This window comes from Macrobrachium nipponense, chromosome 45, assembly GCF_015104395.2.
Source record: "Macrobrachium nipponense isolate FS-2020 chromosome 45, ASM1510439v2, whole genome shotgun sequence".
Taxonomy (NCBI): Eukaryota; Metazoa; Arthropoda; class Malacostraca; order Decapoda; family Palaemonidae; genus Macrobrachium; species Macrobrachium nipponense.
In genome coordinates, this window is record NC_061105.1 from 21,455,121 (window position 1) to 21,472,250 (window position 17,130).

At 41.9% G+C, this 17,130-nt stretch overlaps 1 protein-coding gene across 1 annotated transcript; it reads right to left on the reverse strand.

Moving 5' to 3' along the window:
• Positions 1-9,889: 9,889 nt before the first annotated feature.
• Positions 9,890-15,913, reverse strand: LOC135214191 (proline-rich protein 2-like). Its single transcript, XM_064248260.1, has 2 exons — positions 15,760-15,913; positions 9,890-10,473 (listed from the first exon to the last, which is right to left on the reverse strand). Exons 1-2 carry the CDS (start codon positions 15,911-15,913, stop codon positions 9,890-9,892), a joined length of 738 nt encoding a protein of 245 aa, XP_064104330.1.
• Between the last annotated feature and the right edge of the window lie 1,217 nt (positions 15,914-17,130).

Here is a 17,130-nt window from a genome sequence, read left to right on the forward strand (position 1 = left end):
TATCCAATAAGGGGTTGTGGAAGGGTTGTCTCTGACATACAGACAGACAGACAGACAGAAGAGGCATTGCTTGGGAGGAGAAGTGTTAGCTTTTCCCCTTACAGAGGGTCCAAGTAAGGGGTAGAGCCGCCAGTGCACCTCATGCGGTGCAGTGTAGGCATTACTCAAGGTTCTTTGCATTGTCCCTTCGGCCCGTACCTGCAACTACTTTCATTCCTTTTCCTGTACCTCCTTTCACATTATCTTTCTTCCGCCTTACTTTCCACCCTTCGTAGTGCAACTGCGAGGCTTTCCTCCTGTTACACCTTTCAAACCTTTTCACTGTTGATTTCCGTTTCAGCGCTAAATGACCTTAGTTGCCCTAGTGCTTGGCATTATGCCTAAAACCTATAAATCAATTAATCAATCAGCCTTAGAGAGAGTGACTCCAAAACATTGTTGACATGTCTGTTTTCAGCAGCAATATCTATATATATATATATATATATATATATATATATATATATATATATATATAATATATATATATAAAAATGTCTATCACATTACCGTGATTCATACATATATCGAACTACAAATGTCCTTTAATATCTAATTCGCTCTAACCTTGGAATTATATATTTTCATATGTTTTAACCGAGGGGGAATTTATTAAGCGATAATAGAATTGGCGATCGACAGGCGCGAACCAGCGACCTCTCAATTCCAGGACAGGCAGTGAAGCCCTAGACCACCAGGTAGCTGGTTCGCGCCTGTCGATCGCCAATTCTATTATCGCTGTGGTGAAACTAAACTGAATTTTAGGGACACATTCGGTACGATTTCATTCAACCTTAAGCCCTCCTGCACTAGCTTTGATTGAGACCAAGTTACAGTGCTGAGGAGTTTACTAACTTACTTAAAGTCAAGAAACCTTGCATTTTTATTCAACAAAAGTGCAGTTGAGAAACAATCAACTGTATTTCCTGCACCAATTCTTTTTTGGGTGATGCCACACGGGTTCACAAAGACGCATGTGAAGGTTTAACACATATAATTAATATTTAAAGAACACAACAATTATCCAAATTACGTTAAGAAGCAAGAAAACTAACACATTACTGCAAAAATTTTTAACAAAACGTAACGTTACTTCGATAGAAATATAACATAAATGGCAAACAGGATCTCAGAATATCCTTATGAAGAAGTTACTGCAATGGCGACGACAATTCACGAGGGGATGTGGCTGAATTTTACAAGAATATCTTCTTTTACTTGCCTTCGGGGAGTCAGCTGCTAATATCAGAGAGCTTCACCTTTCCAGGCAAGCATAAATTACTGGCATGTGCCCTTACAATAAGAAAATAATTTATATAGTCTCCACAGGAAGAAGTTTGACAACACTGTAATGATACATCATCTAATTCTATAGAGATGGACAAAATTTGCAAAAAAAGTGGTTTATTACTTTGAATATCAATGTACTAATTTATACCAACTCATTGCTATAGTTAATATAATAAAACTACTTCTGTGGAGGAAAATAATCATATATCAACATATTTTTCATAGAAACTGAGAAATACTTCAAAACAAGTACTCATAAAAAACTAGGAAATTTTATTCAAGGGGAATAAATGGCAAATTTTGACAATCGCTTAATAAATTCCCCCTCGGTTAAACATGTATGAAAATATATTAATTCCGAGGTAGAGCGAATTAGATATTAAAGGACATTTGTAGTTCGATATATATATATATATATATATTATATATATATATATATATAATATATATATATATATATATATATATATACCTTCTTCTTCTTCACAGCTTTAACCCATTTTTATATGGGTCGCCGTTATGAATGATGGTCTTCATCGATTTGTAATGATCAACTGAAAATTATTATGGTTATTCGTTGTATTAGGTAGAAAAAAAAAAACGAACTGGATATTGGTACGGCAGCCGTACCCCGATCTCGGTAGAATATTGGGTACGGCAGTGAATCGCGCATGCGCGAACCCTGGTTTACCGCCTCACGCCACATATCCAAAGACTATATACTACTGAAGTATATACACAGTCTTTGGGCTATTCAGTGACAGCAGAAAAATGGTGACGGAACAGCATGAACCGCGGAATATACATTAGTTTCATGCTTTAACGAGCTGAAGAAAGCCATAGACATCTATGAACGACTCAAACTTTCAAAAATTGGGTATTCAATGGTATATACGTAGGTCACGAACGATCGATCGGCCCTGAAAAGAATTCCGAAGAGGAGATTCAAAGAAGATTATATATAAATATATACACTACCATCGTACCTTTGTTTGACTTTCTCGGCCCTTTATTCTGCCGACATCGGCAGTTTGCAAGGGCCGCCTTTATACACTTTACAATATTCTTTTGATTCACTTCCATTGGGTATATTGCAGCTGTCGGAGAAGACGATAGAATTTACCAGGTAGTGAAATGGCAAAGTTAAACCAAAGTTTCAGCAAACATTCCATTAAAATCGGGATATGTGTTGTTTTGTAGTACAAAATAGCGGGGACAAAATTCACAAAAGCTCAAAAAAAAAAAAAAAAAAAAAAAAAAGGGGGGGGGGGAGGGACATTTTGCTAAACTGAAAAAAGGGGACAGATGTTCAAAAAGCGTGACTGTCCCACCTAAAAGCCGAACTCTGGTTTACATAATACAGTATGATCAGCAAACTGGTAAACGGATACAGCTAACTGCCGTATCTACAGCAAGTCAGAGCGCAAATACCAATGACAGAATCTGCCGTACCCTCACCGCACTAATATTATTTGTACGGCAGAAGTCTGAAATTGACGCATGCGCAATTCACTGCCGTACCAATATCTACCACGATCGGGATACGGCTTGCCGTACCTATATCCTGTGGCCAAAAAAAAAACAGTCCTAAAAGGAAAGAAGAAGGATATTATTAGTGGCTGTATTTTCATTTGTATGCAGATATAACTATTATTGTACATTCGGTTCCTTTCTTTAATACATTGTAATTTAAGTAATAAAATCACATATATTATTGCCCAAATAGTTTATTTATTTATTTATTTTACACAATTGTTCATTAACGGATGACATGATTATATTTTATATAGTCTACTTTAGTAATAACAAAGTTGTACGTTTTCTATGGTAAAAGTTCCCTCTTAGAAAACTATCGCGTGGGTAACTCGCGTGAAATATCTGGCAGCAGCTCGCGACGGATGGTCACGAAATTTGACGGGACCATAAATTAAACAGAAAATTTATTTTTAAATCTCTTAAGAAATTTGTTTCAGCTATAATGCACTATGATTATTTACTTATTTCTTTAACCGTCTAAAAATAACCTGTTATTAAGGCCTCGTGAATTATCATCAAACTGCATCGCTTCATTTGTACTTCATATCCTTTGTCCGATCCTTGGTTAACATTTCGTGTTGCATTTAATTCCCGAAACTACCATTGGTTTTCCGCTGATGCATTTGCTCAGTTTTGTATTTAAATTCAAGACATAGCAAGGCCTATCCCGTGTTTTTAATTCACCTTGACCATGAGTACTATATTCATCTGTTGCAGCCTTTTCTTCTTCCTTGAGTGTTTAGCTTAGATTCACAATGATATTTCAGCTGTTTATTTTTTCCTCTCAATATATTATCAGATTTATTAAAAAATAAAATATCCTACATGAACCTTGAATCTTTTATTTCTGCAACTTACTAGAGGTTGTCTTTATCAACACCGTCCCCCCCCCCCCCCGATACCCTGAGTCACCCACTGCAGCTTCTGAGATGCCATTTTAGGATTTTGCACCCGGCTCATATAATCCCTCCAATACAGTGTGCTTAACCCTCCCCCTTGTGTATCCTCCAAATGCTACTTTCATATCCTTATCAAACTTACTTGAATTAATAACATTTCTGGGCACAGTGAAACTTTTCTTCTCCAAATTAAACTTTTATTTCTGTTAACTTTTGCTTCAATCTAATGTTGATCAGAAATACTGTGATAACCACTCCTATTCTCAGTGTTTGATCCATAAACTTACTCATCCATATGTCCTTACCTGACACACTCAAACAAACTCTTTCCTCGCCGTGGTCTTTCTCCCAGTAATTATACTTACGAATATGATTCTTTTGAAGCCACATAGTTCCTTATCTGAACTCATTCCTACAAGTTTCTCTTCATTTTCATTCATTCCACACCTACCTCCTGTTCCATCTCTTTTCCTGGAAGTCTTTTGTCTTTGCTTCGGTGAAACACTCCTTTCTCGTTCTTCAAGCCCACTTAGTTACAGACTGAGCTCTCCGAAAACTTGCTCATTCCTTCTCATTCTTAGGCCATGAACTCAAATATATCCTTGCACCCGTAATTTTGTGTTATTTCTGTCATCCCCACAAACTTTCCAGCACATTAAGCACCACCCTTTTCCCTAGCTGCTTCTCTCAGCCACCCCAACCTGACACTATCGCCCCCTGTCCATACCTGTCGTTTAGGGGTCGAACCGGGAAAAAATCTCTAACCAAATGATTCCTCCACCAATGTGTTCTGATAGGTTCCTAGTATTACCAAAAAAAAAAAAAAAAAAAAAAACACGAAATCGCGATTTTTTTTTTTTTACATGCTTGCGTTATACTCCTAAAGAATGCATTTTATCAAATCAGTACTATATACGAAATTAAAGTAGATAAATTACCTTTCTAATGATAAATAATGAGGCAAACTTTGTGGTATTAGCATAACACCTATGATTCGACAAAGGTTGATGTTGAAATCCTGAAAATGCATTTTCTCCGAATTTTGTCCTTCAACTTTTTTAATGGGCATTTTCTAGAAACAGCTTCGCTGCACCATTAATATATAACATTGTCTCTATAAATTGTCTGTATAATGGTGTAAAATAACGTATATTTTGCTCAATTTGTGAAGGTGATACTGCGCGGTTTTGAAAATGTTCCCAATGAAGCTCCATAAGAGCACTACTTTCACGTTCGATATATGAGATAAATCAAAACGTTTTCCGCACTTGAAATAACAATTGCTTTGAATAAGATAATAGTCAATTTTACCATAGCGAAATCTTGGATTAGATACCGTCTCATTTGCTTTGGTCCGACCTGACCCGGCCGTAACATTTGTTTTTTCAAACGGTTAAAAATTAGCAATGCATTCCGACGAAAAACAACTTATTTTTCTTCGAAGATGAATAAATTGTATATGCAGCGGTGTAATTGGAGGGGGCGGGGGCGGCGGAGAGGGTAATACTAGGGACCTATCAGAACACATCGGTGAAAGAATTATTTGGTTAAAAATTTTTCCCGATTCGGCCAGTTCTGATGCTACAATTCCCCTTACTATTTCCCACGTTGCTCTTTTACTTTAGCCACACCAAGCACCAAAACGTCCCACTTTCCTTGAACATATACCAGCAGTCACACTTGTCTTCTCTACATCAGCTTGGTTCTCATTATTAGGGGGCAATTGTATCGAAAGCTATTGACACTTCCTAGGGCAGCCACGTCACGGAATTACCACTTTCCACCACCGCATTCACAGTCACTGATAAATTAACTGACCTGACGCAGGTATTTACCATTTGCCTCCAACGAATAATTCTCAGATAGCGAGGGGCGGGGGGGGGGGGGTGGGGGGGGCGGCGGCATAATTTTCTCACCAAATTGTTCATTGTATTCCCTTTGATATCTATTTTGCCTTGAGACATGGTGCATTAATATTACAAGATATCGGCATGTGTAAGGGCAGCAGTATCAGTTAGTACACACACATACACAGTCACACACAATAACAGTCATAGTAGTTAATGATGAACCAAGAAAGTCTGTAAATTGTGAAATAAGCCTCTTGTGTGAATACACACACACACACATATTTATGTGTGTGTGTGCGCGTGCGCGCGTGCTATTCAACAATAATAGATTTAGTATAAAATAATGAACCCAAAGAGCCTATAAAACTTATAAAACTTGTGCATTATTTAGCTGACACAGTGGCAAATAGGTTCGCTTAAAATGACTTATTGTGTCGCTGTGTCAACTGAAGAGCTTATAATTACAGGTTATACACTTTAAACGTCTGTTTGGGTTCAGATGTAAATTCTTGTGTCTACTACATGTAAAAAACTATATAGTTTGTATTGCATTCTAGCTAGAGGAAACGGAAACTATCAGGTCCAGCAGGAGGAGCAGGGCACTGGAGGCAAAATGAGAATGAGGTGAAAGCGAATCCTTCTCAGATTTCATGGCAACTTTTACCAAACAGTATTTGTTTATTTGTATGGTGCTTTTACGTTGCATGGAACCAGTGGTTATTCAGCAACGGGACCAACGGCTTTACGTGACTTCCGAACCACGTCAAGAGTGAACTTATATCACCAGAAATACACATCGCTCACTCCTCAATGGAATGGCCGAGAATCGAACCCACGACCACCGAGGTGGGACGCTAATACCATACCAATCACGCCGCTGAGGCGCTACCGAATAGTGTTGGTGTCGCGTAATCAAAGGTAATCCAGTAACTCTCTTGAAGCCTGGTCCTATTAGTCTATACTCGCCAATGCTGTCGTTTAAGAAATTTTGTCGGAGGTCTTTTACATATTTCAGTTTTGTTTTGTAGGAGGTCTTTTACGTATTTCAGTTTTGTTTTGTAGGAGGTCTTTTACATATTTCAGTTTTGTTTTGTAGGAGGTCTTTTACGTATTTCAGTTTTGTTTTGTTGGAGTCTTTTACGTATTTCAGTTTTATTTTGTAGGAGGTCTTTTACGTATTTCAGTTTTGTTTCGTAGGAGGTCTTTTACGTATTTCAGTTTTGTTTTGTTGGAGTCTTTTATGTATTTCAACTTTTTGTTGGGGGTCTTTTACATATTTAAGTCTTGTTTCGTTGGGGTCTTTTACCTATTTCAGTTTTGTTATTCTGTTGACAATAAATTGTTGCAAAAATAGTCATTCAATAAATGCCAATAGAAATAGATTGACACCAACCTATCCCTGGAGATTTTTTCTCTTGTTAATACGATAAGGTTGTTTAGTTAATTAAACTCTACATCTTCCTTAATATATACTTTGGAGTATATTACGTGCAAGGACTTTCAACGTATCGGTTTTTAGATATTTCTCTTGAAGCTGCTGCATTTCGTAGCTGACAGAGGAAAAACGGAAACTGGTCGTAAATAAATGTTCTATTTGAGTACAAGGGAAGAGAGAAACGAAATGAATTGTACTAACGGTGGAAGAAAAGAGAAAGAGTTTTAAGAAGTGAGATGGAATACAGAATAGAAAGGTGTGGTTATGATGGAAGATTGTGTGTTGCCACTCCTAGGGGTATCCCCATTACCCCTACGGTAGGGTTATCCTGGTGTCCGTAGGGGTTTAGGGGAAACCTACGGGGAAAATGACCTTTGCGTAGGGGAATTTCACTTATTTCCCTTATAAATATGTTTTTCCTTCAACATTGTAGATAAAACGGATAGAACTTATATTATTAATATAGCTACTATCCGTGAAAAATAATAAAAAACCCACCATGACTATGATATTCAAAAAGTCGGTATGAAAAGGCATTTGTTCGTTCTAACGGACAACATCTTTCAGACTTAGACTTAGACTTGGGATTTTGATTTTGTTTGTTTGTATGGTGTTTGTACGTTGTATGGAACCAGTGGTTATTCAGCAACGGGACCAACGGCTTTACGTGACTTCCGAACCACGTCGAGAGTGAACTTCTATCACCAGAAATACACATCTCTCACTCCTCAATGGAATGGCCGAGAATCGAACCCGCGACCACAGAGGTGAGAAGCATACTCCAAACCAACCACGCCACTGAGGCGCTCACTTGTGAGAAGGGCTTTATTATTATATCACTTAGACGTTGTTTTGGGATGTGTATAATTATGCCTAACTGAAAAAGGTCACCGTGCCCAAAAATATAGGAAGAGTTGGGAAAAGGGAGCAGCCGGGCTTTAGGATGGTGTGTATTCTTCCACAATGGTCAGAAGCTGAATTACGCTTCACAAGGGAAACGTGTGATTTTAAATCCTTACATGTTATTCAGTCCCCGCATATAAAAGCAACAATTTAATTTGTGAGGTTTGCTTTTTGTGATTTGGTTACCGTGAATATAATGTTTCAGTCTAACAGCCTGAAATTACATATGCTGCTGTCAGAGTTCGAGAGAGTCCTTAGGATATGTAGTTAAATTTTTATGGGAAGGGAACTTATTAACTTCAATATACTGACGTCTGAAAACTAATCTAACGGGCTATACCTACAGTTAGATAAAGTCTATCTTGATATACTTGCCAGCGAGATCTTTTGTAAAGAGGAAACCTTCCTTACACGAAGTACAAATTGGTATACAAATTGCATGTTCTGAGGTTCTGAAAAGAATTGATCTATTGGATCCTGTTTTAACAGTGCCAGAGACGCAAACCATGACGTCATTCTAAGAAACTCTGCTTTTATTGCCTTTAAATTAGCATCTTGTATATATATATATATATATATATATATATATATATATATATATATATATATATATATATATAATCACGTGATTCATATATACGCATTAAGCTAAACAATGTCCTTCAATATGTAATTCGCTCTACCTCGGAATTAATATATTTTCATACATGTTAATCGATGGGGAATATTTCATTTGATATAAATTCGTCGGCTCATGGGTGCAAACCACGAAACCAAGAATTTAGGAACGTGCAGTGAAGCGCTTTAAAACCACAAGGCTATCACGAGAGTTAGCCTCGTAGTTTTAAAGCGCTTCATTGTACGTCCCTGAATTCTTGGTTCCGTGGTTCGCGCCCATGAGCCCGACGATTTTTTTATTAACTAAAAAATTCCCCTTCGTTAACATATATGAAAATATATTAATTCCGAGGTAGAGCGATTTAGATATTAAAGGTCAATTGTAGCTTAATGATATATATCCTTAATGCACCCTTGCCAAGTACGTGTTCCATTGGATGAGAGGTGAGGCCATTCTTGGGTTTAGAAAAGGAATGGAGAAGGTGCCAGCAGCATTAGATGAAATAGCAACTGCTTTCTTCAAACATTTCCGAACATGCTAATATAAAAACAAAGAAACAAGACTTTCGATAAAAACATAAAGGCTATAATTAACAGTACGTGCAAGCTCAAAAATACAGTGAACGAATTAAATTCTCAGCGATTCAAGTTTTTTTTTGTTTTTTTACATCAACGCTCTTTGTGAGTTGGATAATCTGGCATTTATTTACGTTTATTATAAATGCATCTATATTTGTCTTAGAATGTAATTTCGTATGTTGCTTGAATAGAGTCTCTTTCCCTTCTTTCTCATTGATGAAAGGCATGATTTTTGCAAAACATTAGACATTTATATAAATTTTTTATAAACTCAATATACTTTTAATAATGTAAAATCTGATTTTTTCCTCTTTTAAGTAGCAAAATCCTGTAAATATTCTAGTGTTGATTAATTTTTTGGGACGGGCGGGCAAGGCCTGCCGCGCATCCCGGGAAGTGCTGGAGAGGCCCACCACTGGTGCTGGGATGGTCGGTGAGGCCCGACACGGGTTCCAGAATGGGTGGGTGAGGCCCGCCACTGGTGACGGGATGGGTGGGCGAGGCTTGGCACGGGTGCCGGGACGAGTAGGTGAGGCCCGCCATAGGTGCCAGGATGGCAGGCGAGCCTGGCATGGTGCCGGGACGGGCGGGCGAGTTATGTCACGGGGGCTGGGACAAGCGAGTGAGGCCCCACCACAGGTTGGAATGGCTGGGCGAGCCGTGCCACGGGTTGGCCGGGACAGAAGGGCGAGGCCTGTCATAGCTCCCGGGACAGGCAGGTGCCGGGGTGGGTTGGCTGGTCAGGGCTGCCATGGGTGCCGGGACTGGCGGGCGAGACCCGCCACGGATGACGGGATGGATGGGCGAGGCATGTCCACAGGTCCCGGGATGAGTGGGTGAGGAGACCAGGTAGGGTCGCCAGATGTGGGACCCTCTACGGGGAGGAGACTGGGTCCGGCCACCTGGGGTGGGTGGGGATCCCAGTGGAGAGGCGACCAAGTCGGGCCAACAGGTGTTGGGCTCCCGGGCCGGGAGGCGATCAGGTCGGGACGCCATGGGTGGGCCCTTGGTGGGGGAGGAGACTGGGTGGGGCCTCCACCGGGAAGCGAACAGGTTGGGCAGCCTCGGATGGGCCGTCCAGTGGTGAGGCGACCAGGTCGCGCCACCAGTGGTTGGGCCCACATCGGGGAGGTGACCAAGATTAGAACGCCATGGGCGGGGCCCTTGGCAGGGGGAGACTTAGTCTGGCCGCCAGGGGTGGGGCCTCCATCGGGGAACCAAATGGGATGGGCTGCCTCCAGGAGTGGGGTCCCCTCACTGGGGAGGATACCGGTTGGTCCCCTGGGGTGGGGCCCCTGGTGGGGAGGAGACCGGGCCGGGCCGCCTGGCGTGGGGCCCCCGGACAGGAGAAAAAAAAAAGAAAAAGAAAAAAAAAAAAGTCTAGTTTTTCACACTATATTGCCCTAACGGCTCTTTGCTTGCCGCACTCTAATGCTGAATGCGAACGAGTGTTCAGTTAAGTTAACCTCTTTTAAACTAAACAAAGAAACAGACTGAAAACAAGGACAGTTAATGGGGCTCTTTTCTCTACTGTTGCATCAAAGGTCCAGGAGGGTCCATGTACGTGTTCATTTTACTCCTGCAAATGATATGTTTTCCAGTATAAATAGTCATGCAGTTATTCCAGAACATCAGAAAACATGATTTGATTTGGAAGAAGATTCGTAAAGATATACTTACAATTATTATTATTGTTATAAATTCTTTCATGAAATAAGTATCAGTACCAGTCATGTTTAATTATATATTTTTTTATTTTATAAATTACTACTCTGTGACGCTATTTTGATTTTCGATGTTTTGGGGTGTTTAAAGATAAAGTATGATGATGGGCCTATCAGTTGAGTTTACATTATGGAAAGAAGTGACGTTCTAAGCAGTATATTTTTTTTTCACCACAGTGTTAATACAATATAGTAATAATTTGTTGTCATAATAATTGTTCATAACATTAACTATTATTCATTATTCCATTTTTTCGTTTTTGTAGAGAGAAATGTTTCATTCGTATTTTTTTCTTAATTATGTAAATTGCAAGATATTAATGACTACAAAGAAATCGTACAAATATCCATTATTTTGTCAATTCTAAAAACGTGTATCTCAGAAACAGTGTAAGACAATAATTACGTTAAAATCTACAATTTTGTATTATATTTTTACTGAAAAGCCCATCATTTTGAGGAGCCAGCACGATATTTCCAATCCGAGAGTGTGGCACTGGTAATGGCAACAATGCATGATCCAATCGCTGGCTGTTGCAGCAACCTGCAGTTTGTTGCGTGATTTGCCGCTTGTGTCGCTTGTATGATTTCAGAAGAAGGCCGCCAGGCGGACTCGTGTTGTATAGTTTTAATGAAATGGAAAGATGAACTCACAATTTCAGTGTCCGTAAACCTAACGGTAAGTATAATGTGCCATGTAAGTTTTTCTATCCTTAAACATTGTGGCCGTATTCCTAAGCATGTGCCTATGGTAGGCTGTATGGTACCCTAATAGAAATCCGGCTAAGCGTACAGAAGGGTAGTAGGTACTCCATCTTTGAATCGGTAATTGCCTGCAAGGTAAAATATCCCTAGATAGGCACCACAACCATAGGCTATCGTTGCGTGATAATAAGATGTAGCTACTTTATGCATGCATGTACAAGGTAGGTACAACATAGGGCTATAATTGTGAGTGGAACCACTTTTTTTTTTTTTTTTTTTTTTTTTTTTTCCCATCCCTCCCAGGATATCCAACAATTTTGGGAGCCTCAGTACCTACCTAGGAGCTACTACAGACCCAGGGACGATCGATTTTCGCGGGAAAAAAATAGCTGAGAATAACGTTTTTGGCCCTTTTTTGTAATTAACCCAGTGCCATAACTAAAGCCTGAAAAATATCAAACGGTAAGGGGTGGGGGGGGGGGGGGTGGGGGGGGGGGGGGGGGGGGGGGGGGACCCATTGGGAAACCGGGTTTTTTGGATTGCCAAGAAATTATGATGCTTCCCCTTCTGCCAGCAACATCAAGAACTGCCCGGTTTGTGGACAAGGATGAGTAGCAGGGAGTATGAACCCCATGACATTTGTAACTCTTGTCGTGGACAGGTTTGTGACTTGACTTCTCGTTGTGACGTATGTAAGCCCTGGTCTGACGAGGATATGACTGCTTATATGAAACGCCAAACAATCTTGCAGCGTAAAAGATCGGTTAAGGAGAAAAAGAAATCGATTGCTAGAACTGTATCTGACGAATTCTTTGACTTGGGCGCTCTGTTCTGGCTCTTCGGTTTCGGTATCGTACGACTCGATTCCGAATTAATTGATGCTTTGCCCCTGTACAACCGGTAATTAGTGAAGTTATTTCTGATGTAGATTCAAAGTATTTTGGCAATGGAAACTACCTGGAAACAGAATTTTAAGAAATTACAGCTTAGTCTAGATAGAGATATTTCAGCTAAGTTTAACAATCTGTCAGAAAATTTTCAAGAAGCCTTTACTAGAATGTCTAACACTCTTTTAGATTCATTTTCAGCTCCTCGTCAGGTACCTGTCGACAGCACCATGGGTAACGGTGCGACAGATACCCCGGCTTGTGAACCCAGTCGTGGCGAAGGCCTAGGGGGGATCCGGTCCGGGCAGGTGCCTAACGAATCTTTACCCAACGCGTCCCCTGTTAGTCCCGTAACAGTGCCAAAGGGCGCTTATTTAGGAGAAGGGGGGAGGGATATTAGTGTCAGGCCTAAGATAGCTAGTCGTCAGGATTTTACTTCAGGGATGTTTCTAAGTTAGGATCTGACGATGATGATGATGATGATGCGATTCGTGTGATATTGATGTTTCCTCGAATGGATGTCATGATGTAGAATTCAAGAAATTTTTTCTTTTTTATTTAATTTTGAGTTTTCTTCCTCAGGCGAGGCCTAAAGAGCAGAAGCATCCTCCGCCTCGTTGTATTACAGAAGGGATTTTTTCTTGACGGTCCTTCCCGGTCACGGGAATTTTTACGTTTTTGCCCTTTGCCAGAGTTCGCGAGAGTGAGGGCGGACGTTGCCGCTAAACTTTCGAAGGTGATCGGGAAGGAGAATCTCTCTTCTCTTCTGCGACACCGGAGAGGGGTTTACCAGGTGGCGGATGATTCTTCATTCTCTCGACCCCCCAAGCCAAATCCTGATTTTGTCCGACTTTCAAGTCAACCCTTGCCTTCTAAGGCTTCGGTCTCTGTCTCAATTGAATATTTTATTGCTATGGAGTCTGTTATGAGCTCCTTACAAGAAGCTCAATCCTTCAATATGTGGGTCCTCGGAGGGCTTTTAATGTATATCAAGGACTCCTGGGTTTGTTCCTCCTGATGCTCCTCTTTTTGAGAAATTCTGCTCATCCATTTCAATCGCTTCTGTACATCAGAACGAGCTTGCTGCTTCAATGCAGGCCCTTTCTGTTTCTCTAAGGCGTAACCTGTATTTGTCGCAGTTACCCTCCTCTGTATCGGAGATTCAGAGAACCCGTCTGTTGTCCTCTTCTCCTTTTGGCGATTTCCTTTTCGATATTTCTGTGCTTTCTGAGGTTTTGAAGGAACATCAAGGTGATGCCTCTTCCCAAGCTCACTGGCCTTATCAAGAGCTTTTTCCTCTGGTCTTCCTCCCGTTCCTTCAAGGAGTAAGCGTAAGTTTAGGACCAGATCTGTACCTTCTGCTCCAGCCCAACAACCTCCTTCTGGCTCTTTTTTCCAGAGTACATCTCAGGTTGCTGGTGCCTCTACTTCATCTTCTGGTGCTCACCCTTTGAAACGCGGGAGAGGTTCTTGGCGTGGCTCTAAGGGCAGAGAAAGAGCTCAACCTCCAGGAGGACCTTCTCTTTCTTCTTCTTCCTTGTCTCTGCGTAAGAATTTTCGGAAGTAGGAGTCATCACCTCGCCTGGAGACCGCAGTAGGAGCTTGTCTCTCCCGCCATTGGTCAGCTTGGCAGGGGAGGGGAGCGGTGGATGCTTGGGTGGTGGAGGTCCTGAAGGAAGGTTACGAGATCCCTTTTGTTTCTAGACCTCCACTTTCCAATCGTCCTCGAGTTCAGCAGTTATTCTCCCCTCACTCAATCAGGGGTCAAGCCTTGGAAGAAGAGCTTTCGGCTCTCTTGGAGAAGGATGCCATAGAGCGAGCTCCTCCTTCTCCCGGGTTTTACTCTCGGATGTTTGTAGTTTCTAAAGGCCTCGGGTGCCTGGCGCCCCTCATAGATCTTTCGGTTTTGAACAAGTTCATTCTAAAGTCCAAGTTCAGGATGGAGACGGTCCAGACTGTTCTTTCATCCGTCAGGAGGGGGACTGGATGATTTCCATCAATCTGCAGGATGCTTATCTGCAAATCCCCATCCATCCAAGAAGCAGACCTTACTTCGGTTTTTCACGGACTCGGAGTTTTTCCAGTTTCAAGACCCTTTGTTTCGGCCTCACCACTGCTCCACAAGGTCTTTTCTCGGGTGATGGCTCCTGTTTCAGCTATTCTGCATCAGTTAAATGTAAGGATGCTTCGGTATCTGGACGATTGGCTAGTCCAGGCCGAATCTCTAGAGAAATGTCTCTGGTCGAGGGAGATAGTTCTGTCTCTTTGTGTCGAGTTGGGCATTCGTGTCAACTTCGACAAGTCCAACCTAATCCCTTGCCAGATCATGACTTATCTGGGATTGTTTTGAATTCCCAGATTTTGAGGCTTCTCCCGCTCAGAAACGGATAGACAAGCTTCTGAGTCTGATCGAAGAATCTTTGTCCTCCGTAACGCAGCCAGTTTCTCTTTGGAGGTCTCTCCTGGGCCATTTGTCATCCCTCATCAAACTGGTTCCCGGGGGTCGTCTCAGAATGAGGTCCCTTCAGTCGACACTTCGCCAGTCATGGGATTTCGTGTCCGAGGACACGATAGTCGCCTCTTCTCCACAATGTCGGAAGGATCTCCGTTGGTGGATGCAAGTTCACCGCCTCAAGTCAGGGACATCTCTTCTTTCGGTTCCTCCGGACCTAATGTGGTCAGACGCCTCGGTATCAAGGTTGGGCGCACACCTGGCTCCGAATCCCGCTTCGGGTCCTTTGGTTAGAGGAGGAGAGGATCATGTCAATAAATTGGAGGGAACTGAGGGCAGTGTATCTAGGCCTTCTTTCATTTCAGGAACAACTGTTGGAGTCGTTGTCGCGATCTTTGTCGACAACACCACGCAGTCTCGTACTTGAGAAACCAAGGCGGCACACAGTCGGATCTTCTCACTCAAGAAGCCCGATCAATCTTTTTGTTGGGCAGAAGACAGGGGGATTACGTTGGTCCCTCAGTTTATCCTGGGCCATCACAACGTCTTAGCAAGACGCCTTGTCGAGACCGAACGAAGTTCAAGGGTCGGAGTGGACACTTTGCCAGGAAGTCTTCGACAGCCTCAGGAAGAAATAGCCTGTCACAGTCGATCTAGTTTTGCCACTCCACTGAATTTCGGTGCCAGATATTCTTCGCCCCTTACCAGACTCCTCAGAGTGCCGGGACAGACTCTCTTTTGCAGGACTGGGAGGGACTTCAAGCTTATGCTTTTCCTCCGTTCTCTCTGGTGAGGTCAGTCCTCAACAAAGTGAGGGCAAAACCCAAGGGTCTGGATCTCACCTTGATCGCCCCCTTCTGGCCACAGAAGGAGTGGTTTCCCGACCTTCTGGAAGCACTGGTGGAACCCCCCATTCGCCTGCCAGAGAGACCAGATCTTCTCAAACAACCCATTTTCATCAGGTTCCATCAGAGGCTCCACATGCTTCATCTTCATGCCTGGAGACTGTCAGGAGGTTCTCCAAGCACGAAGGGTTCTCCTCCAGAGTGGCGCGACAGTTGGCTCTTGCCAGACGGCAATCAACCAGAGTAAATTATCATGGGCTAAATGGTCGGTTTACAGACGTTGGGTGTAAGTCTCAAGGACATTCAATTTCTAGACCTTCTTACCGAAAGTAGCGGAGTTTTTTAGTTCATTTACATCATGACAGGGCCCTGTCACCTTCGTGCATTAAGGGTTATAGGTCTATGCTTTCCTATGTTTTTAAGGCAAGGCTCCCTGAGATCTCTTCATCTTATGTCATTAGAGATTTACTTCGATCTTTTTCCCTATCTTCGACCCAGGCCGCAGTGTTCGCCTCCAACATGGGACGTTAACAAAGTCTTCAGCCTTAAGGTTCCCTCCGTTTGAGCCTCTGAATTCTGCCAAATTTAGGGACCTCTCTTCTAAGACACTCTTCCTTGTCTCACTGGCTACAGCCAAGAGGGTGGTGAATTGCAAGCACTCTCTTTTCTGGTTGCCAGATCTGACAATACATGATTTTGTCATACCTTCCTGAATTTGTCGCAAAAGACTGAATCGTCTGATAATCCCGCATTCCAGGTCTTTCGTACTGAACGTCGCTGGTCGACTTTGTTGGTTTATAAATGAGGAATTAGTTTTGCTTTGCCCTGTTTGGGCGCTCTCATGTTATTTACGCCGCACGAAGATTCAGGGTCCGTCCCCCGTCATCTGTTTTGTTTAACACCCCGAAATGTCAAGAGACCTATTTTCAAAGAATGGTGTATCCTTTTTTCTCAGAGATCTGATCGTTAAAACTGGTGGTTCGCTGCTGGGAAGACAGACGCCGAGAGCACACAGTATTAGGAGCAGTTTTGCTACATCAGTAGCTTTTATGAAGAACGTCTCAGTCGCCAAGGTGCTTGAGGCGGCGACTTGGCGTTCTAATTCTGTTTTTGCCTCTTTTTACTTGAGGGATATTTCTCTAGTTCTAGGCGACCTTCGTTCTTTGGGCCCGTTGGTGATGGCAGGACAGGTCGTCAGCAGGAGAATTAGGTAGTCTTCCTGTTTTACGTTTGGTTGCTACCTGTATATTATTCATTAATTTTTGTTTTGTTGTATATATTTTTTGTTTTTGTATTATAACCCATGGCAGTTTTTGACGTAGTTATAATGGGAATTAGCAGTTTCGTATTTAGGTGTTTTTGATGACA

Bases quoted from the DNA above. Each gene is read 5' to 3' on its own strand.
- LOC135214191 (XM_064248260.1), bottom strand. From the start codon at position 15,913: ATGAAGATGAAGCATGTGGAGCCTCTGATGGAACCTGATGAAAATGGG. The intron at 10,474-15,759 runs GTGAGATCCAGA...GCCCCACGCCAG, and splicing joins GCCAGAAGGGGGCGATCAAG to GCGGCCCGGCCCGGTCTCCT.